The 26,284-nt window shown below is 40.0% G+C and overlaps 2 protein-coding genes, 1 long non-coding RNA gene and 1 pseudogene across 16 annotated transcripts; 1 reads left to right on the top strand and 3 right to left on the bottom strand.

Annotated features, from left to right (window-relative positions):
- The first annotated feature begins 58 nt into the window (after window positions 1–58).
- On the top strand, window positions 59–12,635 carry METTL5 (methyltransferase 5, N6-adenosine). Of its 12 annotated transcripts, none has more exons than XM_074009426.1 (8): window positions 59–96; window positions 324–475; window positions 2,883–2,997; window positions 3,800–3,861; window positions 5,006–5,088; window positions 9,135–9,186; window positions 11,885–11,934; window positions 12,532–12,635. In XM_074009426.1, the coding sequence occupies exons 2-8, from the start codon at window positions 367–369 to the stop codon at window positions 12,568–12,570; spliced, it is 510 nt and encodes a 169-aa protein (XP_073865527.1). In that variant the 5' UTR covers window positions 59–96; window positions 324–366; the 3' UTR covers window positions 12,571–12,635. The 12 variants fall into 12 exon arrangements, with proteins under 12 accessions (XP_073865527.1, XP_073865526.1, XP_005573487.1 ...); XM_074009425.1 differs by having other exon boundaries at window positions 11,867–11,934; XM_005573430.4 differs by having other exon boundaries at window positions 3,680–3,861.
- Window positions 63–9,733, bottom strand: LOC141408184 (uncharacterized). The gene is made up of 2 exons (XR_012421205.1): window positions 9,636–9,733; window positions 63–256 (listed from the first exon to the last, which is right to left on the bottom strand). It is a non-coding gene; the product is annotated as an uncharacterized lncRNA (long non-coding RNA).
- Window positions 8,302–8,380, bottom strand: LOC123568214 (small nucleolar RNA U3; annotated as a pseudogene).
- On the bottom strand, window positions 12,329–25,758 carry SSB (small RNA binding exonuclease protection factor La). Of its 3 annotated transcripts, none has more exons than XM_045367217.2 (12): window positions 25,299–25,758; window positions 23,641–23,715; window positions 18,384–18,487; window positions 18,122–18,296; window positions 17,075–17,182; window positions 16,897–16,997; window positions 16,103–16,174; window positions 15,751–15,793; window positions 13,953–14,093; window positions 13,338–13,524; window positions 13,067–13,198; window positions 12,329–12,724 (listed from the first exon to the last, which is right to left on the bottom strand). In XM_045367217.2, the coding sequence occupies exons 1-12, from the start codon at window positions 25,638–25,640 to the stop codon at window positions 12,636–12,638; spliced, it is 1,569 nt and encodes a 522-aa protein (XP_045223152.2). In that variant the 5' UTR covers window positions 25,641–25,758; the 3' UTR covers window positions 12,329–12,635. The 3 variants fall into 3 exon arrangements, with proteins under 3 accessions (XP_045223152.2, XP_045223154.1, XP_073865521.1); XM_045367219.2 differs by having other exon boundaries at window positions 25,662–25,758; XM_074009420.1 differs by lacking the exon at window positions 18,384–18,487 and having other exon boundaries at window positions 25,662–25,758.
- Between the last annotated feature and the right edge of the window lie 526 nt (window positions 25,759–26,284).

Raw genomic sequence — 26,284 nt, 5'->3', positions numbered from 1 at the left:
AGTTGCAGCTCGGCGCCGGGCCGCTGGGCGGCGAACGCGTGCGCGCTTGCGGGCTGGCGCTTCCGGCCCCGGCCGAGGTGCGGGTCGCCCCAAGAGGTGTGTTGTCGTGGCGCGAGGGATCCTGGGGCTGCTCCAGCCACGCGCCGCCGCCGTCTCCTGGGGTGGTGTGGGTTACCCGGGAGGTGGGTCAGAGGCTCGTCCCGTGCCCTGCGTCCCGGCTCTCCTTAGGGCGCGTCTTCGGGTCCGGCCAGCGGTTCTGAAAAAGGGGAGAAGGTTGGGGGTAGGGAGGAAACAAAATCCCAGTTCAATAGATTTCTCCGCAGATCCTGTGCCTGCAAACCCTACGAGTCCATACTTTAAAACAAAATGAAGAAATTAAGGCTTAAGGAACTAGAGAGTCGCCTGCAACAAGTGGATGGATTCGAAAAGCCCAAGCTACTTCTAGAACAGTATCCTACCAGGCCGCACATTGCAGGTAGGGCGGCTGGTTCACCACGCCCCTGCTTTCGGCGTTAGTCCAGTCTACTCTGTGATAAAAATAGAACAGTTATTTGGATACAGATAATGTCTAGAGAAATTTTGCCCAAAGATCACCTAGTTAGGTCTTCCTTGACACTGCAGCTCACAGCACGCCCTCCACACACACACTCACTATCGTTTTACTGTCTGGTTTTCTGCATATCCCTTAACACTGCCAAACAGTATTTTTAATGTGTTTTTTTCTCTTCTCACATTATAATCTCTTTGAGGACAAGGAATTTGTTAGTCTCGTTCATACTCGAGTTCCCAGTGCCTAGAAGAGTCGCTGGTACTATTTAGGAGCTCAGTAAACATTTACTAAATAAGGATCAATTTCCTATTGCTACTAATTGCCTAGGCAAGGATTCTTGTGCTATACTCTGCCCTAGAAATGAATACCAGAGTTGATAGTGGAAGGATAGTTTAACAAAATCAGAGTATGTGCTGTATAAAGATGAGCATGCATATTAATTTTAACAGATTTTCTGAGTATTAGTGTTGTTGCTTCATGCCGGACACTGATACTGGGAGTACAAGAGAGAATACAGGAAAACATATATTTATGTTACCGAAGTCATTGGGAAGCCTTAGGGGAAAAAAATTTATTATTATTATTTTTTGAGATGGAGGTCTTACTCTGTCACCCAGGCTAAAGTGCAGTGGCATGATCACGGCAACTGCAGCCTTGACCTCCAGGACTCAAGTAATCCTCCTACCTAAGCCTCCTAAGTAGCTGGGACTACAGGCATGCACCATCACGCTGGCTAATATTTTTTATTTTTTGTAGAGACAGGGTCTTGCTATGTTGCCCAAGATGGTCTCAAACTCCTGGGCTGAAGTGATCCTCCCACCTTGGCCTCAAGAAGTGCTGAGATTACAGGCATGAGCCACTGAGCCTGGCCCCTTAGGAAAATTAATTTTCTGAGAGTACCTGCAAGGAGGAGTTTTTTCCAGTTCCAAAATAGTTGTTTCTAAGCTGCCAGTAAAAGTCAAGGAGGACACGTGTGTATTTACACTTAACTCCAAGATACTGTCATAATTCCAACCAAAAATTCACACAAAACTACTGTGTCTAGGTTAAGACCAGTTTTCTCAAATAATGACTTACTAGGTTTTTTTAGTGGAATCCAATTTAAAATATAATAACAATCTGGCCAAGTATGGTGGCTCATCCCTATAATCCCAGCACTTTGGGAAACCAAGGCAAGAGGATGACTTGAGGCCAGGAGTTCAAGATCAGCCTGGGCAACACAGTGAGACCCCGGCTCTTAAAAATAAATAAATAAATTAGCCGGGTGTAGTAGTATGCGCCTATAGTCCCAGCCGCTGTTACTAAGGCAGGAGAATTGCTTGAGCCCTGGAGTTTCAGGCTGCAGTGAGCTCTGATCCCACCACTGCACCCCAGCCTGGGTTATAGAGATAGACCCCATCTCTGAAAAAAACAACAACAAAAAAACCTCTGGATCCTTGGGTATCAATGGCCAGCAGTCCTTGCTGGGTTCAGATATCTTCAGGGAAATATCAGTGGTGGTGGTATTCATGTTTAACCTTCAGTATATCTAACACCCAGTAGTTCTATTATCAGGTCTCATTTGTAGATTATGAATATATATATGTCTGTAGACCATGAGTTTATGTGTCTAAAGGCTACATTGCAGAGCTTATGGTGCTTGTGTTCTGGTGACAAACTTGCTACAGCAAAGTTCTGTGGTTGGGTGCAGTGGCTCATGTCTGTAATCCCAACACTTTGGGAGGCTGGGGTGGGAAAAATCGCTTAAGCCCTGGAGTTCGAGACCAGCGTGGCAATATAGTGAGAACCTGTCTGTGTTTAAAAAAAAAAAAAAGAAAAAAAGGTTTTGTGTCTTTGTGATGCTAATGCTTGTTTGATAGTGGTTTCTAGTCTTATAGATTTCACAGATAAGTAAAATTTCAAAACAATTTAGGAAACTGATACAGAGTTGCTAAATTTATGTTGACAAGAAAGGATTTTTTTAAAACCTATTTACTCTTAATGTTCTTTCAAAAAAATATTTCAGCATCAAAGAAAGAACCAATATGAGTGTATGGCAATGTTCTTAACAATCTGAGGAAAAACTAAACGTTTTGACTTTTTTTTCCATTTTACATCAGAGACTGGTCACAGTTTTGTCATTCTTGGCATTGCTAGCAGAGACTATTTTTTGAGAACCACTGGTGGGTATTAGCTTCCTTTATGGTGCCTCTTACTACATACCAAATTATTACACCTTATCTTTTAAAAAAATAATCTGGAATGGCATTTAGGGGAAGACTGAGTAATGCACAAATAAGATTTTAGTCATCAGCTTGCTTACTTATTCTCTAATTTTTTTTTTATTTTTTAGCATGTATGCTCTATACAATCCATAACACGTATGATGACATTGAAAATAAAGTCGTTGCAGATCTAGGATGTGGTTGTGGAGTACTTAGCATTGGAACTGCAATGTTAGGAGCAGGGTACGTAATGCAATATATACTATTTGGGTATTGGGTAGCTTTAATAAGGAGCATCAATGGGATTAACTGAATTATATTTATGAGACTCCACAGAATGAGATACAGGGAGCAAAAATCTGATACTGAATACATTTTGAACCGGCAGAAGATCTAAACAAACTACAAAATATAAATAAAAATGGTAAAAGCAGCAGTTCCTTTTATACAAACCTGAGTTTCCAACCCCTGCCAGGTTTGGAAATTATGCTATTGAAAAGCAACACTTGACCAGGCACAGTGGCTCACGCCTGTAATCTCAACACTTTGGGAGGCCAAAGTGGGCAGATTACTTGAGCCCAGGAGTTTGAGACCAGCCTGGGCAACATGGTGGAACCCCATGTCTACAAAAATACAAAAATTAGCTGGATGTGGTCCCAGCTACTTGGGAGGCTGAGGTGGGAGGATTGCTTGAGCCTGGGAGGTCGAGGCTGCAGTGCAAGATGGCATCACTACACTCACCTGGGTAGCACAGCAAGATCCTGTCTGAAAAAAAAAAAAAAAAAGAAGAAGAAGAAAACACTCACTCTTACTTTGCTAATTGGGTTAGAAAGATACATGATTAAAAAGAAAAAAGCTAATTTTGGTTTTGTTTTTCCTTGGGAGCTATAAATCGCCACTCTTTGTGTGTGTTTTGTATTTATAGGTTGTGTGTTGGATTTGACATAGATGAAGATGCATTGGAAATATTTAATAGGAATGTGGAAGAGTTTGAGTTAACAAATATTGACATGGTTCAATGTGATGTGTGCTTATTATCTAACAGAATGTCCAAGTCATTCGATACAGTGATTATGAATCCTCCCTTTGGGACCAAAAATAATAAAGGTTTGTAACAAGAATCGGGTATATTGGTATATTTATAGAAAAGATTTTAAAGCTATTTTTAAGGCCAGGCGCAGTGGCTCAGGCATGTAATACCAGTGCTTTGGGAGGCTGATACAGGAGGATCTTTTGGGGCCAAGAGTTGGTAGCCATCCTGGGCAACATAGTTAGACCCTGCCTCTACACACACACACAAAAAAATTTTAATTTGCCAAGTGCGGTGGTGTGCCTATGGTCCTAGCTACTCAGAAGACTGAGGTGGGAGGATCACCTGAGCTAAGGTATTGAAGGCTGCCATGAGCTATGAATGTGCCACTGCACTTCAGTCTTGGTAACAGCAAGACCCTGTCTAGAAAAAATAAAACAAAAATAAAAACCCTTTTTATCACTGACTGTTTGGGCTAAGTGATTTTATCACTCTTCATTAAATAAACCAAGGCTAAGTGATTTTATTACTCTTCATTAAGTAAACCAATCTCTTACCTGTGTAATTCTTATAATTTAAATTCCAATTTGTTTAGTGCATGGCTAAGAAATTGAGTTTTTCAACTTTTGTTTTTACAGATTTGTATTAAGTAAACAAAGATAGTCATGTCATTTATTGTATATCTCCCATTTGCTTTCAGGAATAATTTGCCTAACCTTTATGAATGAATATGAAACATATAAAGAATTTTATACTTTTAGAACCTGTTTTTTAATGTCTTAACACACCCAAGGGTTTCTACATGTGCCCACCAGTAACAGTGACTCACTGTGGCTGTTAATTTTGTGGGTACTGTGGGCAAGGAAGTTAGGAAGTCAGTGAGGGTAGGAAAAAACATGCATAGTTTAAAAAGTACCCTGCCCCCACCAAGAGGATTCTGAATACTACTCTACGCGTTTCCTTCTCCCCTTTTTGAAAGTCATTAATGTTGGAATATAATACTAAATTTTTTACTTTATCCTTATTTAACCAAGACAGTGAAATTCTGGTTTTATCCTACCAACCTTAAAATAATATTTTGATAGTTTATTTGTACCCTTATTGCTGAAAGATTTCAAGGTGGCTATTTTGAAGTTTGGAAGAAAATGTTTCTAAATCCTACTAACTTAATCTTCTATTTTGATAAGAGGTAAATAGGAGGTTTTTTTCTACTCTTCACAGGGACAGATATGGCTTTTCTAAAGACTGCTTTGGAAATGGCAAGAACAGCAGTATATTCCTTACACAAATCCTCAACTAGAGAAGTAAGTTCAAATCATCTGATACTCTGTGGCATTTATTTTTAAATTCATGACAGTGTTTTTAGGATTTGCTGTGAATACTAGATACCACAATATCTATTTCTCCTGACCTTTTTGACATATGAAACTTAGAACTAAATTTTCTGCTTAACCAGCTAGCATCTGATTGGCCTTTTTCTGAGCTATAAGACTTCTTTCCTCAAAGATTTTTTCAGACAGGAACTGTTGCCAGAAGAGATACTATAACTCAGGAGTAGAGAAGTGTGTTGTAACTAGGATTATGGTATGTTTTGGTTTATGAGTAAGTCTTAGTTGATCCCTTTTGCCCCATTGTCCCCGTGTGGCCTGATGTACTTAAGGGAGGCAATAAGGCCAGGTTTTCAGAACACTGAGCCTGGAGCTAAACAGATCTGAGTTCAGAAATCAGCTATTCTATTATTACTTTTGCAGCATGTAACACACGGAGAGGTGTATAAGTTGTATTCCAGGAAACTGGGGGGAAGGGCAGTACATTTTTTTAGTGTCAGTATAACACGGTGGTTAGGAACGGAGATTCTGAAGCCAGACCAGAATTTCTGGGTTCAGATCCAAGCTCTGCTGCCTCCCAGCATTATCTTGGTCAAGGTAATTGAGCTTCATCATCAAGGTAATTGAGCTTTTTGTCATCTGTACTATCCTCACCTGTATTCTAAGTGTAAGGGACTAAGAGTACCCAATAATTCATAAGAATTGTGAGGATTACATGAGTTAATATTTACAAAGCACTTAGATCAGTGTCTGACATGTGTAACTGCTATGTGCTAGCTACTGTTATTTAAATCATACATGTATTCAAAGATTTTAAAGTGATTTTGTAGGAAAAATAGTTAATTCATGTAAATACAGTGTATAAGAACTCAGTTGGAAATAATACATTCTAGTTACATGGTAATCTGATAACCTTTTAAAAAGCATAAAATATAACAGCTAAAAAGAACTATACTGCTAACAAGTAGTGGTACATGTAGGCAAGCAACAGGACACAACATAGCTAGTAAATAAATCCTCACTATATATGAAAGCAAACACCAGTTAAACATTGGTATCCAAACGTGTGTCCCCAAGAACACCCTCAGGTTTGATGATTCACTAGGAAATCTCATAGGACTCAGCATATAGTCTTATTCATGGCTATGATGTATTACAGTGAAAAGATAGAGAGCAAAATCAGCAAAGAGAAAGGTGCATTAGGCAGAGAATGGGGGAAACCAGGAGCAAGCTTCCCGAGTCTTCTGCCAGTGGAATAACACAGGACACACTTAATTTTCCCAGAATGAATTATTGATAACACACGTGAAACATTGCCAACCAGGGAAGCTCATTAGAGACTCAGTGCCCAGGGCTTTTATTAGGGACTGATCATGTAGGCAATTCCCTTTCTGACACATACCCAAATTCTAGACTCCTAGTAGGAAAACAGGTGTTCAGCATAAACAGTGTTAGGCACAGTGAGACACTATTATTAAGGGAGTAGGGAGTGGGAACCTTCCCAAAATCTAAGTTCCTAATCTCCAGCCAAGGGCCAAACTTGTAAGCAGGCCTTTCTAAGGATAAGCAGCCAGGCCTGCTGTGAACTCTTTTCTGCACAGCTTGGCATAACATGAATTTTTTTTTTAATTATACTTTAAGTTCTAGGGAACATGTGCATAACATGCAGGTTACATAGGGATACATGTGCCATGTTGGTTTGCTGCACCCATCACATTAGTTATTTCTCCTAATGCTCTCTCTCCCCCAGCCCCCCACCCCCTAGCAGGCCCCGGTGTGTGATGTTCCCCTCCCTGTGTCCATGTGTTCTCATTGTTCAACTCCCACTTACGAGTGAGAACATGTGGTGTTTGGTTTTCTGTCCTTGTGATAGTTTGCTGAGAATGATGGTTTCCAGCTTCATCCATGTCCCTGGAAAGGACATGAACTCATCCTTTTTTATGGCTGCATAGTATTCCATGGTGTATATGTGCCACACTTTCTTAATCCAGTCTATTATTGATGGACATTTGGGTTGGTTCCAAGTCTTTGTTATTGTGAATAGTGCCGCAGTAAACACGTGTGCATGTGTCTTTATGGTAGCATGATTTATAACCCTTTGGGTGTATACCCAGTAATGGGATTGCTGGGTCAAATGATATTTCTAGTTCTAGATCCTTGAGGAATCGCCACACTGTCTTCCACAATGGTTGAACTAATTTACACTCCCACCAACAGTGTAAAAGTGTTCCTATTTCTCCACATTCTCTCCAACATCTGTTGTTTCCTGACTTTTTAATGATCGCCATTCTGACTGGTGTGAGATGGTGTTTCATTGTGGTTTTGATTTGCATTTCTCTGATGACCAGTGATGATGAGCATTTTTTTCATGTGTCTGTTGGCTGCCTAAATGTCTTCTTTTGGGAAGTGTCTGTTCATATCCTTTGCCCACTTTTTGATGGGTTTTTTTTTTTCTTGTAAATTTGTTTCAGTTCTTTGTAGATTCTGGATATTAGCCCTGTGTCAGATGGATAGATTGCAAAAATTTTCTCCCATTCTGTAGGTTGCCTGGTTACTCTGATGATAGTTTTCTTTTGCTGTGCAGAAGCTCTTTAGTTTAATTAGATCCCATTTGTCAGTTTTGGCTTTTGTTGCCATTGCTTTTGGTGTTTTACTCATGAAATCTTTGCCCATGCCTATGTCCTGAATGGTATCGCCTACATTTTCTTCTAGAGCTTTTATGGTTTTGGGTCTTACATTTAAGTCTTTAATCCATCTTGAGTTAATGTTTGTATAAGGTGTAAGGAATGGATCCAATTTCAGCTTTCTACATATGGCTAGCCAGTTTTCCCAGCACCACTTATTAAATAGGGAATCCTTTTCCCTTTGCTTTTGTCAGGTTTGTCAAAGATCAGATGGTTGTAGATGTGTGGTGTCATTTCTGAGGCCTGTGTTCTGTTCCATTGGTCTATATATGTTTTGGTACCAGTACCATGCTATTTTGGTTACTGTAGCCTTGTATCATTTGAAGTCAGGTAGCATGGTGCCTCCAGCTTTGTTCTTTTTGCTTAGGATTGTCTTGGCTATGTGGGCTCTTTTGGTTCCATATGAAATGTAAAGTAGTTTTTTCCAATTCTGTGAAGAAAGTCAGTGGTAGCTTGATGGGGATAGCATTAAATCTATAAATTATCTTGGGCAGTATGGCCATTTTCACGATATGGTGCTCTACACTTTCAGAGAAACTTCTCTAGTGACGAACTATAGAAATGATCCCTGAAAGTATAGTCTTGGCATAACATAAATTTATAAAACTCAGTTTTACTGCATGAACTGAATTGCCCATGTACACAGATCTCTGCCAAATGGTTTCTAGGATACCTAGCTGTATAAATGAAATAATGCTACAGAAACCATATGAGAACATTAGACATCTTTGATAGATTTCTGAAATAGTCATGCATCCTTTAACAACAGGGATATGTTCTGACAAATGTATTCTGAGAAATGCATCCTGAGGTGATTTCACCATTGTGCAGACATAGAGTGGACCACTGAGGCTCTGTGGTTAGTCTATTGTTCCTAGGCTACAAACCTGTCAACCTGTTACTGTATTGAATACTACAGGTAACTGTAACACAATGGTATTTTTTTAAATCTAAACATATATAAATACCAAGAAGGTAATGTGTTGTGCTATGATGTCAAGATAGCAACATCACTAGGCAATAGCAATTTTTCAGCTCCATTTATAATTTTATGGGACTACCGAAATATATGCAGTCCCTAGATAACCCCAAATGGCATTATATGGTGCATGAGTAGCTTTCTATCACTTGGATTTATTGTATGATTTGGTTCAGATTGTTAAATATATTGAAATTGATTTCTTACTTTCAGACTACTATCCATTCAATTGAAATTTTTATAAGGGTCTAGATTCTAATGAAATTTTAAGCTTAAAAACTCAATCTCAATTATTAGTAAAAAGCAATTTTAAAAAATCATTAAAAATCAGCTCATAACAACATATTGTTTATGTTCAGCATGTTCAAAAGAAAGCTGCAGAATGGAAAATCAAGATAGATATTATAGCAGGTAAGACAAATCTCAATCCTAATATCCAAAAGGGCCAACATGCATTCGCCCAACCAAAACTTTCATGCAGGTGCTGAGAAGATCTACTATAAAGTATGCTTTGCAGTGTGGCAAAATGTGCATGATTGGTAATAGATTGGAAATGGAGTAAAAGCAGAGTGATCACTTCGCTTAAGACTGTCCTAATTTATGCAATTTACTGAAAATTTCTAATAGCACTCAGGTATTTGGTCACTCCAGACTCAGGCGGAACACTGTATAGCAGCACAATGGCTAAAAACATGGGCTTGGGGCCAGGCATGGTGGCTCACGCCTGTAATCCCAGCACTTTGGGAGGCGGAGGTGGGCAGATCACCTGAGGTTTAGAGTTCGAGAATAGCCTGGCCAACATGCTGAAACCCCATCTCTACTAAAACTACAAAAAATTAGCCAGGCATGGTAGCGCACACCTGCAATCTCAGCTACTTGGGAGACTGAGGTGGGAGAACCGCTTGAGTCCCAGAGGCAGAGGTTGCAGTCAGCCGAGATTGTGCCACTGTTCTTCAGCCTGGATGACAGAGGAGACTCAGTCTCAAAAAACAAAAACAAAAACAAAACAAACAAACAAAAACGTGGGCTTGGATTTGGTCAGATCTTGGTTTGAAATTCATTCATGGAAAATGCTATCAGATTATTTCCAGATAATCTTTCTAATTTCTTTTTTTTTTTTTTTTGGGAGACAGAGCCTTGCTCTGTTACCTAGGTTGGAGTGCAGTGGCAACCTCCACCTGCCGGGTTCAAGCGATGCTCTTGCTTCAGTCTCCCGAATAGCTGGAACTACAGGCGTGCACTACCATGTCCGGCTAATTTTTTTATCTTTAGTAGAGACAGGGTTTCACCACATTGGCCAGGCTGGTCTTGAACTCCTGACCTCAGATGATCCTCCAGCCTCTGCCTCCCAAAGTGCTGGGATTACAGGTGTGAGCAACCGAGCCTGGCCTCTAATTCCATTCTCTAATTGCCCCTGGAATCAAATAACATTTATCTTTTTCTTCTAAATATCAACACTATGAGTAAATCATGTTTAATACATTTTTATTACTAAATTGAGTAATAGTCACAAACATCAAAACAGGAAAAGCATATAACTAGAAGCTAATTATAATCTAAGCCCAAAATAAGAGTGCAATAAGGGAACATGTTTTTTCACAATAGACAATGAATTGCCACTGTAGTGTTAAACATACACCTGGATATATTACTGTTCATAATAATAATGTAACATATACATCTGTTCATCTTGCTGTTATTTTCAGTGTTGCATTACTTAGACAGTTTTAGGGGTGTTTTTTCTGTTTTTGTTTTTTGAGATGGAGTCTCCCTCTGTTGCCCAGGCTGGAGTGCAGCAGCACGATCTTGGCTCACTGCAACCTCCACCTCCTGGGTTCAAGGGATTCTTCTCCTGGCTCAGCCTTCACAAGTGGGTGGGACTACAGGCGCACCACCACACCCAGCTTTTTTCTAATTATTTTTGGTAGAAACGAGGTTTCACCATGTTGGCCAGGCTGCTCTTGAACTCTTCACCTCAGCTCATCTGCCCGCCTTGGCCTCCCAAAGTGCTGGGATTAGAGGCGTGAACCACCACACCCGGCCAGTTTTAGGTATTATATGCAGTATGGAACACCTTAGAACAGTCCCAGTAGTATACCGAGCCAGAGCCTTGCTCCTCCAAATGTTGTCCTCAGACCATCAGCATTAAAATCCCTGGGATTTCCTTGTTAGAAATAAAGAATTTCAGGCCGGGCGTGGTGGCTCACGTCTGTAATCCCAGCACTTTGGGAGGCTGAGGCGGGCAGATCACAGGTCAGGAGATCAAGACCATCCTGGCTAACACAGTGAAATTCTGTGTCTATTAAAAAATACAAAAAAATTAGCCAGGCATGGTGGTGAGCACCTGTAGTCCCAGCTACTCTGGAGGCTGAGGCAGGAGAATGGCATGAACCTGGGAGGTGGAGCTTGCAGTGAGCCCAGATTGCGCCACTGCACTCCAGCCTGGGCGATAGAGCGAGACTCCATCTCAAAAAAAAAAAAAAATTTCAGGCTCCACCCAGACCTACTGAATTAGAATCTGCATTTCAACAAGATCCCCAGGTGATTTGATTGCACATTAAAACTTGAAAGCTGTGACATACAGGAATAGACTACTGCCATCCCTCTAAAATAGATCAGTAGTAAAGAGTTTGGAGAATCTACATTATTCTTTAGAAGGAAGAAATATGAAAAACTAGTTTTCGTTTTAGAACTTAGGAGGAAAATGGGTACTTACTACAATTATTAAACTCTGGGTAAGAAAATTTTGAAATAAGCATGGTTATTATGAGATTAAGTTAGCTACAGACCATTAGGAAATTAAAAATAGAAAGGTGCCATCCTTTTCGTAGGATTTACTTTTTGGTCCACTTTTTATCCTTCTAAACTCTTCACTTGTAACCTCAAATTTCAGTATAAATGGCCATAATAACAGAAATGCCAAGCTGCCATGGCCAATGCTGGGAATATAGCAAGTCACTACTTGGATAAGTTAAAGGTTCTAAAATGTTCAGTTTACCAGCACTTAATACTTGTCTTAGTTTTTTGTTGTTGTTGTTGTTGTTGTTTAGTCAAGGGTGGTAAATGCTTGGAAATATAATTTTATCCTTAGGTGGCTTTTGTTTTACAGAGCTTCGATATGACCTGCCAGCATCATACAAGTTTCATAAAAAGAAATCAGTAAGTCTCTTGATTTTGGCTGGTCTACATTCGGTATTGAAAAGTTTTCTGGGCCGGACGTGGTGGCTCATGCCTGTAATCCCAGCTACTCGGGAGGCTGAGGCAAGAGAATCGCTTGAACTCAGGAGGCGGAGGTTGCAGTGAGCTGAGATTGCCCCACTACACTTCAGCCTGTGCAACAGAGTGAGAGTCAGTCTCAAAAAAGAAAAAGAAAAAAAAAAGAAAAGCTTTATGACAAGTAATTATTTCTAGTGTTATCAACTTTCCTGTGTAAATATAGAAAGACAGCCTAGGAGACACCATAAATGGCCTGTGGGAAGGGCCCATGGTCAACAGCTAATATTCTAGTTCTTTATTAAATGCTCTGGGTACAAAAAGAAAAAAAAAAAAACTGTTTTTGCTCTTTTCATATAGCATATATTTTATTAGTTTGTACTAATACATTCTCATATTACAAAGGCAATTTAATGGAAGAATCTTCCTTTTGATATTTGAACATCTGAAATAACACAAACAGAACTATACATTCAAAGAAATCTCATTTGCATAACAAAAAGACAAGTTAAACAACAACAAAAAATTTTTCCTTTCTCACAGGTGGACATTGAAGTGGACCTAATTCGGTTTTCCTTTTAAAAGCCCCCGCAAACAAAAGTAGTTTAAAACCTATTTAAAATGAATTAAAAAATTGGTTTACTAAACTACTGGTCTCCAGCACCATTTTCTGTTTTCTGTTGTTTGGATGCAGGTTCTTCTTTGTCTGTTTCTTCTCTTGCTCTTTTCACAGGTCCTATAACGTAACAATTAATTTTTGTTAAATTCAACGTAAGTACTGCTCTATTTTAATACTGAGTACAATTACTAATAATGATACTGTTGAAAAAGATGCAACAACTTCCTTGCACCAATGAGAAAAGGCTTTTCTCTTAGTACAGACCTGACCTCTAGATTCATCTTCCAAATATCCTGTCCCTGACTTATACAACAGCATAACCAAGGTAAATCATAATAATCCAAGAATGGCACTTATCCAGAAGTTGAAAAGCCAAATCCCTATTCTCTGGCAAATCATTTATTTATGGAAGTACAAATTTTCTCATGAAACTACCAAAGGACTTAGGAAAAAACTTACCAGTTGCACCATTTTCATCATGTTCATCATCACTAGCAAATTTCGTTTTCTTGCCCTGAAACTGTACTTTTCCTTTACCAGACCCAGGCTGGGCAGCTTTATTACCCTTTCCTTTTCCTTTAAATCTACGACCTGTAGAGACACAATTGAGCACTCTGTAAAGAATTTTTTTTTAAGTCTCTTGTCAATGTTTTTGAACACTGATTAAAGTTTTTGCTCAAGTAAATGGGTTCAACAACCAAACTGTTAAAGAAAAATCAGAATAAATGACCTTTTGACTTCCATTTGTTTAGGGATTCCTGTTGGTCTTCTATTATTTTTTTCAGTGCTTCTTTTTCCACCTCTCCTTCTAGTACTTCCCAAGTCACTTCTTTGTTCCTTAATTGTAGGTTACCATTATTTGCATCTTTGGCTTTACCCAAAGCTTCCTTGGCTTTTTCTTTAAATAGAATTATCCCCTATATCAGAGACAGAAAACAAAAGCCATACCCTTAGTTTTTTAGTCCCACAATTAATTTCTTTGTTCAAAGTAATTTTTTCTACCCTGCAAACCTTCCATGCCTTTACCAGTTTCAATGAACTTTACTGAACAGTAGAAAAGGAATGCTACAGAAGTAAAACTGCAATAATCAATATGAACAGTTATTCATAGTATAATTCAGAAACTATCAGACATCACATATAGTGACAATAACAACAAAGTAAATGATCAAGTAGAAACTAGTATAATTCAGAAAATATCAGACATCACATCTAGTGACAATAACAACAAATGATCAAGTAGAAACTAATAAACACAATTTTAAAAATTGCTTTCTACTAATTTTGTCTAAGTTTCTACAGATTTTCAAACTGACTGCTAAAAAGCATAGGAATGTTTCCAAACCTCTTTTGCTCCTCTGACGAAGTCTATCCATTTTATTTCACCATGATTTGAGAAAAGTATGTGTAAATCTTCTCTACAGGTCTGATCATCTAAATCACCTGAAAATTTCAGCAAGCATCCAATCTTTTCTTCTAGAGATTTCTATAAAAATATACAAAGCGATCAAAAAGTTTCTTAAAAGCAACAGACCATAAATGACTCACACCACATTATAGCTATACAAGAAAGAGCCTAGAAACCAAAATGCTATTTTAAAGTAGTTTCTCTTGCCTAGGCAGCAAGAGCGAAACTCCATCTCAAAAAAATAATAGTAATAAATAAATAAAGCAGTTTCATAGTGTTGGTGTTTTCCTTTGTCATCCTTTATCCCAAAATGGCTTTCAATATTATTTGATCTCTTATACAACTGGCATTTAGTTATAAACTACATAAAATCTGGTTATTAAACTATCTTGGAAAATAATTCCAGGCAGTATTTATCATACTTTAAAAATTTTTTAGGCCAGTTGCAGTGGCTCATGCCTGTAATCCTAGCACTTTGGGAGGCCGAGGTAGGCGGATCACAAGGTCAGGAGATGGAGACCATCCTGGCTAACATGGTGAAACCCCGTCTCTACTAAAAAAAAATATACAAAAAATTAGCTGGGCATAGTGGCGGGTGCCTGTAGTCGCAGCTACTCAGGAGTCTGAGGCAGGAGAATGGGGTGAACCCAGGAGACGGAGCTTGCAGTGAGCCCAGATCGCGCCACTACACTCCAGCCTGGGCGACAAAGCAAGACGTCTCAAAAAAAGAAAAAAAAAATTTTTTTTTAAAGAGTCATTATTATTTTCCCCAAATAAAAAATTTTACCTGTAACTTTCTAAATGGAAATACACATCACTATCTTATTAAGTCAAAAATAGCTGGGCACGGTGGCTCAAGCCTGTAATCCCAGCACTTTGGGAGGCCACGACGGGCGGATCACGAGGTCAGGAGATCGAGACCATCCTGGCTAACACGGTGAAACCCCGTCTCTACTAAAAAATACAAAAAATTAGCCGGGCGAGGTGGCGGGCGCCTGTAGTCCCAGCTACTTGGGAGGCCGAGGCAGGAGAAGGGCGTGAACCCGGGAGGCGGAGCTTGCAGTGAGCTGAGATCTGGCCACTGCACTCCAGCCTGGGCAACAGAGCGAGACTCTGTCTCAAAAAAAAAAAAAAAAAGTATTAATCTATGATTAGAATCTTTAGAAGTTATAGGAGGACATTTTCTCATAAACATAAGTTCTAGGCATAAATGAACTTTTTCTGAATATTTCAAAATATATTTTCCTGTGTTTTATTATATTCTTTATTTTTAGACAGGGTCTCACTCTGTCACCCAGGCTGGAGTGCAGTGGCATGATCTTGGTTCACTGCAACCTCCACTTCCTGGGTTCAAGTGATTCTCCTGCCTCAGCCTCCCGAGTAGCTGGCATTACAGGCATACACCACCACGCCTGGCTAATTTTTGTATTTTTAGTAGAGGCGGGATTTCACCATATTGGCCAGGCTGGTCTCGAACTCCCAACCTCAGGTGATCCACCCACCTTGGCCTCCTAAAGTGCTGGGAATACAGGCGTGGGCCACTGCACCCGGCCTTTTCGTATTTTAGAACATATTTCCTATCCTTAGTGTTCTCTTTTCCCTCAATATAATACCTGTGCAATGACAACTATAGATAGCTTTGCTTACATATTTTCTTGAAAAAGTCCTCAGACTTAAAAGCTATTCATTTAACTATGAATTACAGATATACTAGATAGCAGTAATATATACTTACCATTTCAGCATCTTCTTCTAACTTTTGTTTTGCTTCTTGCTCTCTACAAATAAAAATATCATAATTATAACATACTTCCATTTACTATATAAGAAAATTAAGTCCTAATAAAGTTAACCAATCATGATCACTAAACTTACTTAACCAAAGCCAGAAGTCCTTAGGTTTTTTTGATCGTCCAATGCTAGACTGCAATGCAATTTGGCCCCGAAATTGTCAAGGCAGCTTAAGATCGCAATGTTTCACTAGCAAAGAGAAAGGTCTACTGCCACTATTTCAGAGCTCACCAACTATATTTCTGTCAGAGCATTAAGGAATTCAAAGTATGTCATGATTAGTTCAACATACTTACTGTTTAGCTCTTAATTTAGCTTCCACTTTGTTTTGTTTTCTTTCTTCATTTTTTTTGGCAAAGTAATCATCCCTAAAGAACACACAGTACAGAGGCTAAGTTCACGAGAACAAAGTTAAGACCGCAGATTATTTTGAATAACTTAAGCCATGGCACAGCAATAAATGTTGCATACATTTACTATCAACATAATCATCAACTAAAAATCCAAAATATGCCAAGGAAGTTACTCTCATGTTGTTTTAAATAACAGCTTTACTAAGGAAAAATTCCATGTGCCACAAAATTCACTCTTTTAAAGTGTACCTTGAATTTTTTTTAGTATATTCAGTTGTACAACCATCACTACTAATTTCAGAACATTTTCATGACCCCAAAAAGAAACCCCCTATCCATTAGCAACTTCATGTTGATTTTCATTTATCATTCATGTATAGGGGGAAAAAAGTGTATCAGAAGTCATGCAAATAATATTGCAGTTTTCTATAGTGTTAATTCCACAAAAGGAGAAAATTCTAAAATCCCCAAGATCCAAGAATAACAGCAATTATGAAAACCATGTTAAGTAATTTTTGAGGAATTAACACTGATACTATGACTGACACTATGACTGTGATCCATCACAGTGCATCTCTAAGTCAATCAGGTTTAGTATATACCATTTAGAAGACCGTAATGCACTAAAATACTAAAAATATTGGCCTTTCAGGGGATGCTACTTCCATGCTCCTTACCCTAGCGTGTCAATTCCATATAACTAAAAGGCCAGGAGAAACATCAGCAAAAAGACTTACTTGAAAAGTATTAGCAGGTCTGTTTCTTTGTACTTCTGGTCAGGGGTCTCTACAAACTTCTTAGCAGATTCAATGCTATCAAACACAACAAAAATTGATCCCTATAAAAAGGAAGGAAAATATTTTTTAAGTTATTTCCCATATATTCTAAAACTAGAAAAAGTCTGTATTATCATACCTTAAATGCTTTATGCAATGTTCTTCTCATCTGAATATTTAGTACTTGACCTTTATCTTCTAACCATTCTTTTATGTCATCAAGAGTTGCATCAGTTGGGAAGCCTTTCTGTGAAGAGTGGGAAGTAATGTACAAATAACAAATAATGACTTCTCAGATAAACAATTGGAGAGAATTTGATTCATTTTATCTTGAAATGAACACGGGATATACCTATCTATCTCTATTTATCTTTGTTAATCACTTAACAGCCTTGTTTAGGAGCCACTACTCTCCAGTGCAATAAAAGTGATTCATCTGGTATTTGCTTCAAAATAATTCAGTTGAGGCAAAAATAAAACAAGATGATTTGCATGTTCTGTTAATAACTAGTAAAGCTGGTGATGGTACATTATTGAATCTATTTATATACATCTGAAATTTTCCATAATAAAAAAACTATTTAAAAATATGCTAAAGAAAATTGCAATCAAGTTTAGCTGCTGATAAGAACAGCTAACATGCAGTTGGTGCTTAGAATATGTCAAAGATTTGATCCAATGGTGTATTTTTTTTTTCATTTAATTCTCACAACAGTTCTACAAGGTAGAAAATATCCACGTTTATGAAGATAAAACTTAGGACCAGGCATGGTGGCTCACACCTGTAATCCCAGCACTTTGGGAGGTCAAGGTGATTGAATTACTTGCACCCAGGAGATTGACACCAGCCTGGGCAACACAGGGAGACCCCTGTCTCTACAAAAAATGTTTAGCCACATGTGGTAGCATGCGCCTGTAGTCCCAGCTACTCAGGAGGCTGAGGTGAGAGGATCACTTGAGCCCAGGTGGTCAAGACTGCAATGGACCATGATCAAACCACTGCATTCCAACATGAGCAACAGGATGAGATTCTGTCTCAAAAACAAAACAAAAAGAAACTTAGGTTAAGAATATTACAAAAGGACATAAAGTAATTAGTGAGGCTGTGATTCCTGAGCCCTTATTCTTCCGTACTTTACTTTCTAAATAAATGTAAGATGTTTAAGTGCATCACAGGCCCACTTACAATATAAACAGATCTGTTTTTTACATCATTTTTATACTCATCAGTCACTTCAGGTAGGGGTTTGCTTGGAGACCTTCTGATTTTAGTTTTATCTTCACTGATTTCCATGAGTTCTGCCTTGGATTTGCTCAATGCTTCCACAATTACATTAAAGTCTGTTGTTAGACGGTTCAACCTGAAGAGTACATATAAAAATGTAAGACTCAGCAGTAGCACTCACTGTAAACAGAAAACCTAAAGATTATTTTTAAAAGCTTGTTACCTGTTGAATTTTATCATTATCTCCAAAGGTACCCAGCCTTCATCCAGTTTTATCTGTTCCTTTAGAAACTTGTCCCGTGGCAAATTGAAGTCGCCAAAATAATACTGTGAGATAATTACAATGTATTTCAGAATACTGTATAATATGAACTCTAATCCTGACATTACTCTACAGTACCAAGTTCTGTTATTTAAAAATACATGTCAGGCCGGGCGCGGTGGCTCAAGCCTGTAATCCCAGCACTTTGGGAGGCCGAGACGGGCGGATCACGAGGTCAGGAGATCGAGACCATCCTGGCTGACACGGTGAAACCCCGTCTCTACTAAAAAATACAAAAAACTAGCCGGGCAAGGTGGCGGGTGCCTGTAGTCCCAGCTACTGGGGAGGCTGAGGCAGGAGAATGGCGTGAACCCGGGAGGCGGAGCTTGCAGTGAGCTGAGATCCGGCCACTGCACTCCAGCCTGGGCGACAGAGCGAGACTCCGTCTCAAAAAAAAAAAAAAAAAAAAAAAAATACATGTCATAAGTTACAAAAGGCAATAAACATTTTCCCCAAATATATGATAATAAAATGTTTACAATACAAATTAGCAAAAAGATAAAACTAAAATGTCAATTATTAAAATAGTGTAAGTAACAGATATGTCAATAGACTAGAAAACCTTAAAGAAAAATATATTTAAAGATTATATGAAAAGCCTCTTGCAAATCAGTGTGTAAAGAATAGATGGTTAAATAAAAAGAACTGGAATAAATTGATTAATCACTCAATTTTTATTTTTATTTTTCTTTATTTTTATTTTTTGACAGAGAGTCTCACTCTCTCGCTCAGGCTGGAGTGCAGTGGCATGAACTCGGCTCACTGCAACCTCCACTTCCCAGGTTCAAGTGATTCTCCTGCCTCAGCCTCCTAAGTAGCTGGGATTACAGGCATATGCCACCACGCCCAGCGAATTTTTGTTATTTTTAGTAGAGACCCAGGGTTTCACCATGTTGGCCTTGAACTCCTGATCTCAAGTGACCTGTCTACCTCGGCCTCCCACAGTGCTGGGACTGCAGGCATGAGTCACCACACCTGGCCTTCTAATTTTTTAAAATTAAAAAATAAGGGACAGGGGCCAGGCATGGTGGTGCACACCTGTGATCCCTGCACTTTGGGAGGTCAAGATAGAGACCACCCTGGCCAAGATGGTGAAACCACATCTCTACTAAAAATACAAAAATTAGCTGGGCGTAGTGGCGCACACCTGTAGTCTCAGCTACTCAGGAGGCTGGGGCAGGAAAATCGCTTGAACCCAGGAGGAGGAGGTTGCAGTGAGCCAAGATCATGCCACTGTACTCCAGCCTGACAAAAGAGTGAGACTCCATCTCAAAAAAAAAAAAAAGTTGGCGGGGGGTTGCGGGGGTCAGGAGTGCTGGTTCATGCCTAATCCCAGCACTTTAGGAGGCTGAGGTGGGTGCATCGCTTGAGTCTAGGAGTTCAAGACCAGTCTGGGCAACATGGCAAGACCCCATCTCTACCCAAAAAATAAAAAAAAAAAAAAAAAAAAAAAAAGGCCAGGCATGGGTGGTACGTGTCTCTAGTCCCAGCGCAGGAAGCTGAAGTGGGAGGATTGCTTAAGCCTGGCGGGTTGAAGCTGCAATGAGGCATAACTGTGCCACTGTACTCCAGCCTTGGAAACAGAGTAAGACGTTGCCTCAAAAAAACAAAAAATTAAACATTTATCAAATTTAACCATAGAGGTACTCTCAATATACACGCAAAGGAAAAACCCAAGTATGACTATTTGGAATGCCAGAAGTAACAAAAAAAGTAAAAGACAAATTTGTCAAGAATTCTTAAAAAGAAGAAGGGTAAAAAGAGAACACCCTAATAGAAAATAGTTAAAAGGTATTTTATTGGCCTCGCATGGTGGCCCAAGCCCATAATCCCAGCACTTTGGGAGGCTGAGGCGGGTCAATTTCTTGAGGCCAGAAGTTTGAGACCAGACTGGCCAATGTGGTGAAACCCTGACTCTACTAAAAATACAAAAAATAGCTGCACATAGTGGTGCACACCTGTAATCCCAACTACTCAAGTGGCTGAGGCACAAGACTAGTTTGAACTCAGGAGGTGGAGGTTGCAGTGAGCCAAGATCACTGCCACTATACTCCAGTCTGAGCGGAAAGCAATACTGTCTCTCTGTCTTAAATAAAAAAAATTAAAAAAAAAAAAAAAGACACTTTATTTTTCGGAGGTCGGGTCTTGCTTTGTTGCCCAGACTGGAGTGCAGTGGTGCAACCATAGCTCACTGCAGCCTGAAACTCCTGGGCTCAATTGATCTTCCACCTCAGCCTTCCAAGTAACTAGGACAACAGGCACATGCCACCATGCCCAGCTAACGATTTTTTTAAAAATTATAAAAAATAGGCCAAACGCTCATGCCTATAATCCCAGCACTTTGGGAGGCCAAAGCAGGCAGATCACTTGAGGTCAGAAGTTCAAAACCAGCATGACCAACATGGTGAAACCCCGTCTCCACTAAAAATACAAAAATTAGCCGGACATGGTGGTGTGCACCTATAATCCCAGATACTTGGGAGGCTGAGGAATTGCGTGAACCTGGAAGGTGGAGGTTGCGGTGAGCTAAAATCACACCACGGCACTCTGCACTCCAGCCTGGGAGATAAGAATAAGACTCCATCTCAAAAAATAAATAAATAAATACTATAAACTAAAAAAAGTCCAACTTCATTTCATTATTAATCAAAGAAATACAATTTAAAGCAATGAGACAGCATTTTTCATCTAACAAACTGGCTTAGATTAGGAAAAAAACCAAGACTACCTAGTATTGACTTGAACACAGAGAACTAGCCATGCAGGTAAGATGTAAATTGACAATTACCAGTGTTTTTTTAAATGTGCATAATCCTTGAGCCAGTATGGCTCCTTCTAAGAATTTTACCTTGAAAAAAATCAATAATAAAAATGTTTACTAAGATTTATATACAAGAATATTTGTCAAAGAATGATTACAGCTAAAAAAATTAGAAGGATCCTTCGTTTTATTTTTTATTTTTTTATTTTTTGAGACGGAGTCTCGCTCTGTCGCCCAGGCTGGAGTGCAGTGGCGCGATCTCGGCTCACTGCAAGCTCCGCCTCCCGGGTTCACGCCATTCTCCTGCCTCAGCCTCCCGAGTAGCTGGGACTACAGGCGCCCACAACCGCGCCCGGCTAATTTTTTGTATTTTTAGTAGAGACGGGGTTTCACCGTGGTCTCGATCTCCTGACCTTGTGATCCGCCCGCCTCGGCCTCCCAAAGTGCTGGGATTACAGGCGTGAGCCACCGCGCCCGGCTGGATCCTTGGTTTTAAAGAGGAGGATGAAAAAATTATTGATTACAGAACTTTTCTCCACAAAAATGCATCCTATGTTTAGCGGGGGAAAGGGAAGGAAATAAAATTGTTAGAAATGTACCACTGTGGTGGGGGATGTTTTTAAAGGTGAAGGCACTATGCTTGTGTGGAGGCAGGGGATATATGGAAAATCTCTGTACCTTCCACTCAATTTTGCTGTAAACCTAGAACTGTTGTAAAATATAAGGTCCACTAAAAAAATAAAAATTAATATGAGCATGAAGCAAAGTGTCAAAACCTTTTAACCTTGATTACCTTAGAAGAGTAGGATTTGAGAGCAGGTTGTAGGAGAGATGTAACCTTTTCTATATACATCTTAGTATTGTTCTAAGTATTAAACACAGAATGAGTAATTTCTAATTTTTCTCCCCACAATCATAAGGAAATTAATATTAAAAAAAAGGAACATAAGACATTTTAAATGCAGAGGTGCAGCTTAAAAAAAAAAAGAAAAAAAGCAGTTCAGAGAATTGCAGAAAAAACCCACACCAAACAATATGATCTGAGGGATTCCTTAGCAAGAACATAAGTTTAAAGATAATTTCCTATGCAACCATTATTGATATTGTAAAGATTTAAAGGTTTTTTTCTTTTTGACTTTAACTGAACAAAGAACGATTTGCAAATCAGGAAGCCTCCCCAGCCAGAGTATGCTCACAAAGACTCTCAAGTTTCTTCCCCCTGACCCCCCAAAACAGTATCTCACTCTGTCATCCAGGCTTGAGTGCAGTGGTATGATCACAGCCACTGCAGCCTCTACCTTCTGGGCTCCATCAATCCTCCCACCTCGGCTTCCCAAGTAGCTGGGACTACAGGCAAACCGCTAACACACTCAGCTAATTTATAAAAATTTTTTGTAGAGATGGGGCCTCATCATGTTGCCCAGGCTGGTCTCTAACTCCTGGACTCAAGCCATCCTCCTGCCTCCGTACTGCAAAGGTACTGAGGATCACTTGAGGTTATTACGTTAACATAAACATAATACCTAAATTTGAAAAAATGCTAAGAGGAGTTTGAAAACAGATACTATATTAAAATTACTGGCCAGGCACAGTGGGTCACACTTGTAATCCCAGCACTTTGGGAGGCTGAGGTGGGCAGATCACCTGAGGTCTGGAGTTCGAGACCAACCTGGCCAACATGGTGAAACTCCGTCTCTACTAAAAATACAAAAATTAGCCTGGTGTGGTGGCGTGTTCCTGTAGTCCCAGCTATTTGGCAGCTGAGGCAGGATAATCATTTGAACCCAGGAGGCAGAGGCTACAGTGAGCCGAGACTGTTGTAGTGAGTCAGGATAGTGCCACTGCACTCCAGCCTGGTCAACAGAGTGAGACTCCAGCTCAAAAAAAAAAATACTATATTAAAGTTACAATAGCTGAGAACTGACTGGGCAGAAAAAAACTACGAAGATCATCAAAAATATAGTGTTATTTAACAGGGAAGGTACTTTACCAAGGACTTTTATGTTACTTATGTGTCAGGCATTCTTCTAAGTACTTAACATTATATTCACTAATCCTCCAAACTACCTTATGAGGAGGGAACTACTATTATCCTCATTTTACATGGGACTAAGAAGCTAAAATTTTATATGAGACTATGAAACTAAAATTTTAAAAAGATTAAGTAACTAGTTTATAGTGTTACCTTTTGAAATGTTTGTAACATCTTAAGTTTCACAACCTGGCTCCACCAGTATAAAACTGTATGCTATTATATGTTCATCTAAGAATCAAAGGCAAACCAAATGTTGAATATGTCCATATACTGAAATGAAATGTTCTTTCTGTATTTGTGTTGCGGTCCTACATTTTCTTTCAAGGAACTTGTTTTTGCAGTTTATAGCACAGGAATCATACCTCAATTTGATGACAGATTTTGGCCTCCAGGGCAGCCATCTTTTCATTATCACCATTTTCAGCCATTGTGGCTATCTGTAAAATTTCCCAAATTAGCATAAAGTTATTTTTTTATATAAAACTCAAGACTAGAAAGAGAATGTTTACAAAGTATTACTATCCCATTGTTTTCTTAAAAAATCAGGAATTTCTGTTTTCACAGGTTGTTTATTTACTCAATTCTCAAATATCTCAACGAAGCAACACTTTGGAATAAGTGATGAAAAAATCTAAAAACTATAAAAAACCTCTCTCTCTTTCAGTAAATCACTACCCCATCTTCTATAACAAGAAACTGTTTATCTCACTTGGCTGGTCAAGAAAGATTTACGGAAAAAAACTCCAATCACTTACTAACCATTTCCAGCTTTAAACAGATATCTGTCAGTATGTCACCATGGCTCGCTGTACACTTGTTTGGTTTGGTTCACTTTCTTTTTTCTTTTTTGGAGACGGAGTCTCGCTCTTGTTGCCCAGGCTGGAGTGCAATGGCGCGATCTCGACTCACTGCAATCTCCGCCTCCCAGGTTCAAGTGATTTTTTCGTCTTAGCCTCCTGAGTAGCTAGAATTACAGGCACCCGCCACCTCGCCTGACTAATTTTTGTATTTTTAGTAGAGACGGGGTTTCACCATGTTGGTCAGGTTGGTCTTGAATTCCTGACCTCAGGCGATCCACCCGCCTCGGCTTCCCAAAGTGCTGGGTTTACAGGCGTGAGCCACCGCGCCCGGCCTTATTTCTTTTAAAATGCAGTCACAACTGACTTACCCAAACCTTGTATTATAACTTTTAAGGTGAAAAACGTTACAGTTCCTTAGATACTCTATGCTCAGGAACACACGAAAACAAAAATGGGAGAATGTGGTCACACTAGCAAAACATTAAACTGGGGAGTATGCCTACTAATTTACTAATACATTGGATAGCCAGTTTCCTGTTTCGTATTCCTGACATTAGCATTGCAGGAAAAAAAGGAGGCTGTGCTATTGGTTTGCTAGAAATTACAAACCAAGTCTTCTAATTACAAAGTACTTGCCTCTAGGACTCTACTAAGTCACCCAGTCATCCCAATTGTACAAAAGTTATGTGAACAAATTATCAAGAATATTGCCATTAGTTGACTCTAGTTATGAACTGATGTAGGTACACTTCTTGGAAACATCGCCTGACACACTGCAATTGCATTCGCTACCCTGGATACACATAGGAAGCACTTGCAACGGGGTACTGCGTGATCCACATCCCCCTAGAGAAATTATTCAATTTCATGCATTGTCTTGTCTATCACAATTTACACTCCTAAGTTACCACAGTGATCTAGAGGCCCCTACAAAGCAAACGATGAAATAAAAGAACTATTTAGAACTTGCAAAATCTATTTGGCCTAATTTTGGAAATGCGCTTCATCAGATAATTTTCCAGAATGCACGACTGTAAGTGAAATATTACCCACGTTTTCCCGTTTCACACCGAAACCTGATGTGAGCGATGAAGGCCCTAACAGAACAAGAGTGACACTGGGGTACATCTGCGGCCCAAAGTTCTTTGGCCTCCAGTCAGTCCCATAGGCTCCACAGAATCCTTCGACGTTTACCCGTAACCACCTCCGCAGAAACTTACAGAGATGGCCAGAAGCCTTCGGTGAGACCAGAACGCGGTGGAGGTAAAAAAAACCGAAAAGACGCAGTGGGGATGGGGGCAGCCACAGTCCCGTCTCTCAGCAACCGCGGAACTGCCTGGGCACCAGCCACATGCGGGGAACCCCAGGATCCCGCATTCCTCGCGGGGGCGGCCTCGCCGCCGCCCGCGCCCCCTCCGCTCCGCCGCCTCCGGCTGAGGCCCACGCGGCGCTCGGCCTGAACGTGAGGAAGGCGAGGGAAGGACGGACGCCGCGAGAAGCAGTAAGGAACGGAAACGCGCAGTCGCGCACCAGCAAAGCGGGCCCTTATTGTAGCTTCTCATTAGCCACCAAGAATTGCTCACCTTTAAGGTTCCGGCCCCCAGAGCCGCGCCACAGGCTCACACACAGGAACACCAACGACTCCACTTCCCAGCTCCGCCGGCCGGCCTAAAGCGCTCCAAGAAGATGGGGACCGTCCCAGCAGCCCTTGCGGCCTGGGTGGGCGGGGCCAAGGACGAGCTGGAGCGGTCCCTGTGCTCTGAGCATGCGCGACTGCCGGGGCTTCCCAGGGACCCTGGAGTCCCCGCCCTCAATCGCAAACAGATTGGGTTAAAAAGTACCGCAGGGTATAGGGGAATGGCTGCTAGTTTGTGTTAGTATAAACATTTATTTTTAAGTATTTCTGGACGGCGTCTGTACCCCAGCCCTTCCTTTGGCCCTCCATTCATATGAAGTGTTTTGGGTTTCTCTTCAGATCTTTTCCAAAGATGTGTGTGAATACACACACATATCGTGTAGTAGTTCTCAAAAAAAAAAGGACAAGTGAAATTTAAAAAAAAAATCAAAGATCCATGTAATCTCAGTTTTGAAGACAGTACAGTACAGCGTGTAAAAACTGGGTGTCTGGAATCAGACTGCCTGCTTCAAATAATGGTCCTCCTCCTGCTGTGAAACTGTGATCTCGGGCAAGTTGTTCAACTTCTGT

Source organism: Macaca fascicularis, chromosome 12, assembly GCF_037993035.2.
Source record: "Macaca fascicularis isolate 582-1 chromosome 12, T2T-MFA8v1.1".
Lineage (NCBI taxonomy): Eukaryota > Metazoa > Chordata > Mammalia > Primates > Cercopithecidae > Macaca > Macaca fascicularis.
This window is presented reverse-complemented; position numbering and strand designations above follow the sequence as displayed.